We start from the raw sequence: 9288 nt of genomic DNA on the forward strand, positions 1-9288 counted from the left end.
TCCTTTGAACTGCTATATGCCAACGTATTACAATGTGCAGGGTGAAATTCTGGTGATGTTGTAACCTCTGCAATAATAATATCTAGGGGTCAAGGCTCAACCAATACATTTAAAATGGAACTGAGCAGCCAAAAAAACAGAAAGCAAATTATTATATGTTAAAAGATACTTTATACCAGTTTCATTAAAATAATACAACCCGCCACCTCACCCCCACCCCGCAATAGGTATCAATAAAAACAGATCCACAAAACAAGAAATTTGGCAGAATGATAGAGAAAAAAAATTGTGGTTCTATATTAAACCTTTTTTTGCTTAAAAATAGTTAACAATCACAAGCTCAGATAATCAATGGGTGACAGTAACTGTAAAAAAGTAAGGCCATCATACTCAGTCTTTTACCAATTACTCATCAAACAAATGAAATTTTTTCCTTAAATGGACAAGGTTTGGTTGATATCCTTTATTCTACCATGGCATGCACCTTATTGCTTAAAATAAATTGTTAACAAAATAACTTGAGAGCTTAGTCTAATATCCAAACCAAGACTTCTGCAACATCCTAATATCAAAACATAACATAGCCAACATAAAGAAATATTTAAAGGTTACTAAGAAATACATAGTATACAGTACCAAGCTAGGATCGAGATGACATTGTCCTATGCCAAGTGAAGTACTTAACAGAGTTTTTACCAGGTTCTAAAAAGGTGTAGTGAAAAAAATCAGATATAGGATCCCATAAATAGCTTTCAACAAAACCAAGCACTATAGATAGAGACAATTTTAAAAAGCTTATAATCTCACAGCACTTTGGAGAGTCATTATAATCTCACAGCACTTTGCCTAAGCAGAGACAAATGAATTAATTAGATTATAAACTTGGAAGGCGGAAAAACAAAATGAGGGAAAAAGAAGGTTATTGTATATTGTAACACCAACTAGTCTTTAAAAATCAAAAGCTGCCAATACAACACGTCTTAAGCAAAGGCTACATTCAATGTTGGCACAATGAGCAACTTCAACCTGTTGCAGCAACAATAGAACAAAGTTGAAAAGGACCTGTTCCCCAACAGGTTAAAGCTAATTATGATGCCTCAGTACACAAGAATATAGGTATGGTTTAGGAGTTGCTCATATAGCTTCCAACAACAATGTTTATAGGAAGAACTGTCAAACCAAGGCAAGCAAGAAATTAAACATACCACAGGTGGGTTGTCTAGTGCACTGGTTGCCCATAGTCGTCTTTTATACTTTTCATGACCGGTAAAACTCCTAATAGGATCTAAACGTGGTAACAGTATCATAGACATAACATAAAAAGAGTGGCAGAGCTTGAAAATATTTATTGGAATAACTAAACTATGATATCAATTCTTAAGAATGAAGGAATAACATCATTAAAGTTTTTGAGATAGTTAAACGTCTTTATGTTAAGAATTTTGCTAATGAGTGTCTTAGGAGTACTAAATTTTTTATATAAAAAAACAATAAAATCATGTTAACACTTAATAACATTAAAGGAGAAACCACAATCAACAAGAAATCTGAAACATGAACATAAAGGAGAAACAACATTTAATTTCCATTAGGAATTAATTCAGTTTTGGGGTATAATCTTTAGTACTACAACATTCCACCAATTTTCCCTTACAAGTTTGACAGCTTGGTCAAATTTCCAATTGAATGTAGAAGTGAACCAGTTAAGCCTTTATTGTGAGAGAGGTCTCTACAAATCAGAAACAAGGAAATCAAAAGGGATGAAATCATAAATAATTTATTGTAGAAGCATGCTGAATGCAATAAATTAAAGACCTATAGCGTCTCCAATTCAAACAGTAACCCGATATCTTCTGAAAGCTCGCCTTTTATATCCAAGCCTGTTAATCTTCTGAAATACTTGCTAGCAAGCAAGTTAATATCAAATTAAATCTACAAATTAACAACTTTGAAAGGACATTCAGAATAGATATATGTGTGTATACTACATGGAAGTAACTCGTGACGCGAAGGGTTAATAACCTTAAATGGATACCACATTTAGAGTAGTGAGTAGTTTCCAACATCACCAAACTGATCAAGATCATCAATCCCTCAACAACTCCACCACAAGCAGCAGCTCTCGATCCTCCAGACAAGAACAAAACTATCCCTACCCACAAGAAGACGACGAAGAATGCTTCAACTTTTTCATGGATGAAGAAGACTTATCCTCGTCTTCTTCCAGGCACTACTATCCCTATCAACCCCACCCTTCCTCCACTACCGGCATCGATGATGCCTTCCCCTTCGAGTTCTCCTCCGGCTAGTGGGCTCGAGACATCCTCCTCGAAACCGCACGTGTCGTTGTCTACAAGAACACCACCCGCCTCCAACAACTCATGTGGATGCTAAACAAGCTCAGCTCCCCCTACGACGACACCGACCAGAAACTAGCCTCGTACTTCCTCCAAACCTTCTTCAGCCACATCACCCAAGCCGGGGATCGAACCTACAAAACCTTAGCTTCAGCTTCAAAGAAAACATGCTCCTTCAAATCAACCCACAAAACATGCTCCTTCGTCACCGCCGCCACCACCGCACAGAAGGTCATGAAGGAAATCAAAGCCAGAATGGAGAAGGAGGCTGATTTGGACATTGGATTGGAAGGGTTTGAGTTCGTCAAAGGGTTTGAAGAGTGTTTGAGGTGGTTTAGGGTTTACTTTGAAGCCTTGGACAGGATTTTTCCGAGGACGAGCAACGAGCATTTGATGCTTGAGAGGGAGGCGGGGAGGGCAATGGTGGACCTGGTGGCGTGTTCTCTGGTAGAGTCTGTAGAGAGGTGGGGGGTTTGGGTTTTTTATGGTTCCACTGGAGGATAGGAGAATGGGGGCGGAGGAACGGACATGAAGGTGGCGTTGGGGCGAAGGTGGAGATAGGGAAAAGGGAAGAAGAGAGAAGAAGAAGAAGGGGAACAGACGCAAAGAAGAAGAGGAACGAGCGTGAAGAAGAACGGACGCGAGCCATGTATAAAATTAAAATTGCTCAAATTCAAAGACGGGTCCGCTACAAAATTCACAATATTTATAAAATTGCCACTGTTATACAAACAAAAACAGTTATTATTAGACAACCGTCTTAAATACTGCGTCGTAAAAAATATTGTGATGGTTTATTTATAGGATAAAATGAATCATTTTGAAGATTGTGGTGTAAATATTGTGAATAGGATAAAATGTCAATTACATTTTGTAAATATTGTGGTGTAATTCTAATTCTAATTCACAATATTCACAATATTTACAAAATTGCCACCCATATGTTTATGTTGTATTTCAGAAAGCATATTGTGACTATTGTGGTGTAATTCTAATTCTATCAAAAATGTAATTGGCTTATTGGTGCAAAGTATAATTATAGGATAAAATGAATCATTTTGAAGATTGTGGTGTAAATAGGAATAAATGAGAAAGGAAAATTATATAAAAACTAGAGAAAGATTAATGTGTTTTTTATATAAAAAAATATTGTTTTGGTGGGGAAAAAATGCAAAAACACACTTCGTGGCTGTTTTTTACCCACTAGAAAAAGAAAAAAATGTGAAAAAAATGAACTTTGTTGTGATTTTTAACCTCCACAAATTTTCTGACGAATTTACCAATGTTGATCTTAAAACCACAACAAATTGTTTCTGTCGTTGGTACTTCTAGCAGTTGAGTCTAACTGTTAAAAATATATTTTGTGTGGTGGTTTTAATGGTAAAAAATGATTATTTTTATCATCACAAATTGTTGACTTTTTTAATGGAATATTAATTAATATCATATTTTAATAAGTTTGAGAACTCAAATCTTAATTGATCCTTACATATAAAATAATTATATATGTTGGGAGAAGAATGCCTATATTGTATGCACGCATTCCGATGAAGATTAATCAATGACTGACTACTTATTACAACTTCATGGTTAGAAAAAAAAATTAATCAGTTTAATTACTGGGCACGCGCATGACATTAATATCATATTTAATAAGTTTAATTACCCGTGTTAATGTGTGTTAATATTCTAATATGTATAATTACCCGTCCAAGGGGCTCAGTCCATGACATCTGCATATCACATTCAGCTTGCACTGCACACACTCAGCGTCACAATCACGAACAACATAAGATATCATAAAACCCGTAACTCCAGTCCCAACCATCACGGCTTTCAAAGCAAACATGCAAACAGAAGCAAAGCAACAAAAATTGTTGAAGGGTAAATCCCCCCTTGATCATGATCCCGGTGAAGCAAAGAAGAGTGATCAACCCTCACAATTCCTTTGTGGTTTATGTTTTAATGACAAACCAGTGTCTCAAATGTTCAAAGAGGGTAAGTGTAACCACCCCTTTTGTACTCACTGCATATCCAAACACGTGGCTACTCAGATGCACCAAAACATTCTCAAGGTGATGTGTCCAAACCCTAACTGTCCCGTGGAATTGAAGCCCGAATATTTTCACAACATTTTGGCCAGTGAAGTCATTGTTAGATGGGAAACCGTGAGGTGTGAGTCTTTGATTGTTGGGTTGGAGAAGACCTACTGTCCCTTCAAGGACTGTTCTGTTTTGTTGGTGAATGATGGAGAAAAAGATGTGATCAGTGCTGAGTGCCCCTCTTGTCATAGGCTATTTTGCGCACGGTGTAAGGTTCCTTGGCATGGAATTATGAGTTGTGAAGAATTCCAAGAGATAGAAAGGAGCAAAGATGAAATAGTGTTGAAAAACTAATGGATGTGAACACATTATCTGCAGGTTGTGTTTTGTATCATTGATTATTTTCATGGCTTTTGACTTGCATTCTATGTACTATTGTAATCACTGTATTATATATATATATATATATATATATATATATATATATATATATATATATATATATATATATAAAAGTTTGTTGATACATTCTCTGTTAGAGTATTTTAATTTGTTTGATATATCAAATTATTTGGACTAAAAATTCAATTACTTTTTTTATAATAAATTTATTTAGGAATAATATGTTAATTTAATATTTATATTTTTAAAACTTATTTATTTCTCTCTCCTCTTCTTAAATATTTTTTAATTTTAATTTTAAAAACATAAACATTAAATTATATTGGGTGAGACAAGGGAGAGGAGAGAATAAGTGAAGGAAAGAAATAAATGAATTTTAAAATATAAACATGAAAATATCATATTATTCTTAAATAAAATTATTATCACAAAAGAAGAAGTTGGATTTTTGGTATAAATAATTTGGTATAGGTTGTTAAAATACTCTAACATGAGAGTATGTCAGCAAACTCCTATATATATATATATATATATATATATATATATATATATTATAAATGCTTATTTTCAGATGGGTGGGTTCTCTTATGTAGGCTGATAAAATCTTTGTTCATATCAAATGCTTGATAATTTCTCTCTTTGCTTAATGCAATATGATACCAATGGGATATTACTTAGTTGGTTGAGTAACGTGTGTAAGTATTGTAAAGATCTTGATATCATGTTCAATTCCTAGAGATTAAAAAGAGGATCACTCCATAACAACTTTGCCACCGTCACCGCAAACATCTTCCTCTGCAACTGCCCCACAATAGTAACCTCGATCCATAAGATCTGTGTTGCACTACAGTACTTCGTCATCCCATTTCCTCCACCACTACATCACGTTGTCAGGAACCAGGAATTGCATATCGCACACCCCACCCCATCAAGATCAAATCACCCCTAGTCAAGAACCTGGATTTCTCGTTTTTCAATTTTATTGTTGGTTTGGTCCTAATAAGTGAGGGGGTTGCAAAGAAGGTTGCGGGGAGGGGGGGGGGAGGGAGTGTTTGAGAGAGGAAAGGTTGGACTTATGAACACAAGGAGGGGGGCAAAAAGGTTTTGGTCTGATAGGAGTGTTGGAAATAAGGCTTTTATGTTTAGGAAAAATGTTTAGGAATATTGGAGACTTTGAATAGAAACTTGATAGGAAGGAGAATTCTTTATGGAGGAGAGAACTTTGTATTTTTGCTTGATACAAATGTGTAGGATTACATCTCTATTTATACTACTCTAAGGAGAACTCTAGACACACTAATTCTAGAGAGTTCTCAACTCTAGAGATCCAAAGAGTATTCTAGAGAATATTACAACCATAAGAAATATCTAGACACTCCAAACACTACAAGAATTATCTAGAAACATGACCCATAATTACTTAAGCCCAAAATAACTAAGTCCAAGGAACCAAATAATTAATTTGGGCCCAAATCAAGTTTATATTTCAACATCCCCCCTTAAACTTGATTTGTGACTCCAAGCATACTCCTTAGCTTCACGAAAGTTTCCAACTTAAGTGGCTTTGCGAAAATGTCGGCAGTTTGATCTTGAGACATCACATACTTCAACTTTATCTCCTTCTTCTCAATGCATTCTCTTATGAAGTGGTAATGGGTATCGATGTGCTTACTTTTTTCATGAAAGACTGGATTCTTTGCCAAAGCGAGTGCTGATTTATTGTCAACACATATTTCCATAGGTTCTTCTTGTGGCATTTTTAACTCTTTCAACAAGTTCCTTAGCCAAATTGCATGACAAACGCATGATGTGGCAGCGACATACTCGGCTTCACAAGTTGATAGTGTGACTATTGGTTGCTTCTTTGACATCCAAGTGAAAGCAGTATCTCCCATAAAGAACACAAAACCAGTAGTGCTCTTTCTATCATCCAAGTCTCCACTCCAATCGCTATCACTATAGCCAACAATGTTATAATTGTCAGAAGAGTAATAGTGCAAGCCAAAGTTTGTTGTACCTTTGATGTATCGAAGGATTCTCTTTGCCGTCTTGAAGTGAGTTGTGGTTGGAGCTTCCATGTAGCGACTTACTACTCCTACAGCATAGAGAATATCCGGCCTTGTACATGTCAAGTAACGTAAACTTCCAATCAAACTTTTGTAAAGAGTTGGATCCACATTCTCTCCTTTTTCATGCTTGCTCAACTTGCTGCCACATTCCATCGGGGTGCCAACTGGATTGGCGTCATCCATCTTGAACTTCTTAAGGACTTCTTTGGCATAGCCTTCTTGGGTGATGAAAATTCCTTTGTCTTCTTGTTTTACTTCGATGCCGAGATAATATGCCATGAGCCCCATATCCGTCATCTCAAATTCATTTGACATATCTTTCTTGAACTCTTCAAACATGCTTGGATTGTTCCCTGTAAAGATCAAGTCATCTACATACAAACACACAATCAAAATATCTCCACTTTGCGCTTTGATATAGAGTGCACGCTCATATGGACACTTGATGAAGTTCTTGTCTTGAAAGTACTTGTCGATTCGAACATTCCAAGCTCTCGGTGCTTGCTTGAGATCGTACAACACCTTCTTCAACTTCAAGACTTTTCCTTCTTGCCCTTTTACTTCATAGCCCAGTGGTTGCTCAATATAGACTTCTTCTTCGAGAAAACCATTCAAGAAGGCTGACTTCACATCCATTTGATAGATCTTCCATTCATTTTGGGCTGCCAAAGAAATGATCAGTCTAATAGTTTCAAGACGAGCAACAGGAGCAAATACCTCATCATAGTCAATTCCTTGTCTTTGACTATAGCCTTTATCCACCAATCTTACTTTGTATCTCTCCACTTCTCCTTTAGCATTCTTCTTTGCCTTATACACCCATCTTACTCCAATTGCTTTGTGTCCTCGTGGAAGTGTAGTAAGTTCCCACATATCATTCTTCGTGATTGACTTGATTTCTTCGTCCATGGCGTCTTTCCACTTTATGTTTTCCGCCGCTTCTTGATAGCTTAGAGGCTCACAATCACCAAAAAGACAAAAGAGGTTAATGTCGTTTAGGTTTTTGGTTACCTCATAAATCTCTTCAATGCTCCTTAGTCGCGGTGTCCTCTCACTTGAACTTGTTTCATCCAGCTTTGGTATCGGTGAGGCAGGTGGTGTAATATGTTCCTCTATGATTGGTTGTTCAATTTCATCATCTTCTTCAAAATAAGGAAGAAAATCATACTTATCTTCTTGAACACTCCAATCCCAACAATCTTCTTCGTCGAACTCCATGTCGCGACTTATGACGATCTTTCTACTATTTGGATTATAGAGCTTGTACCCCTTGGATCTTGAGTCGTAACCCACAAACACATACTTCTCGCTTTTATCATCGAGCTTTGTCCTCTTTTTGTCTGGAACATGGGTATAGGCAATGCTTCCAAACACTTTGAGGTGAGAGATCCCGGGCTTCCTTCCACTCCATGCTTCTTGTGGTGTCTTCTCATGCACGCTTCTTGTTGGGGAACGGTTTGTTAGGTAAACTGCACATGCCACTGCTTCAGCCCAAAACTCCTTCGGCATCTTCTTGCTCTTGAGCATGCTTCGCACCATGTTAAGTATGGTCTGGTTCTTTCTCTCTGCTACTCCATTTTGTTGTGGCGATCTTGGCACTGTCAGTGGGCGACGGATTCCATGGTCTTCACAATATTTGTTGAACTTATTTTAAGTGAACTCTCCTCCTCGATCAGATCTCATGGCCTTGATGGAAAGACCACTTTCTTTCTCCACGAGGGCTTTGAACTTCTTAAAGTTTTCAAACACTTCTGATTTCTCCTTCAAGAAATAAACCCAGGTTTTTCTAGAATAATCATCAATAAAGAGGAGAAAGTACTTATTCTTACCAAATGAATTGGGTTTGATTGGTCCACAAACATCGGTGTGTATGAGCTCTAGCGGCTTTGTTTCTCTTGTTGTTGATTCCTTTGGAAAACTTTTACGAAATTGCTTCCCAATTAGACATCCTTCGCAAAGTTGGTCTGGGTGGTTGATGCTAGGCAAGCCTCTCACCATCTCCTTCTTCGCTAAACATTCTAGACCGTCGAAGTTGAGGTGCCCAAACCGTAGATGCCATAGCCACGAAGAGTCGGTATAGCAAGCCTTGAGACACTTTGCCACATCATTTTGAATGTTCAAGAGGAACATTCTATTCTTTGACATAGGCACCTTAGCAATCAAGTTATGTCTACAATCTCTTAAGAAAAGACTATGTTCTTTCAAATGGATGTCATAGCCTTTCTCTAATAATTGTCCCAAGCTCAAAATATTATTCTTCATGTTAAGCACATAGTAGACATTGGATATGAATTGATGACTCCCATTCTTCAAACGTATGAGAATTTTACCTTTGCCTTTGACTGGTATCTTTAAGTCGTCTCCAAATGAGACATCGCCAGTTGCCGCTTCATTGATCTCCACGAACATGCTTTTATC

At 36.9% G+C, this 9288-nt stretch overlaps 1 protein-coding gene and 1 pseudogene across 1 annotated transcript; both read left to right on the forward strand.

The window, feature by feature from the left end:
• Positions 1-2027: 2027 nt before the first annotated feature.
• LOC114373136 lies at positions 2028-2861 on the forward strand (annotated as a pseudogene).
• A 1343-nt stretch (positions 2862-4204) lies between these two features.
• LOC114373137 (E3 ubiquitin-protein ligase RNF14-like) lies at positions 4205-4753 on the forward strand. The gene has a single exon (XM_028330675.1). The coding sequence runs from the start codon at positions 4205-4207 to the stop codon at positions 4751-4753; it is 549 nt and encodes a 182-aa protein (XP_028186476.1).
• Positions 4754-9288: the final 4535 nt, after the last annotated feature.

This window comes from Glycine soja, chromosome 11 (assembly GCF_004193775.1).
Source record: "Glycine soja cultivar W05 chromosome 11, ASM419377v2, whole genome shotgun sequence".
Classification (NCBI taxonomy): domain Eukaryota; kingdom Viridiplantae; phylum Streptophyta; class Magnoliopsida; order Fabales; family Fabaceae; genus Glycine; species Glycine soja.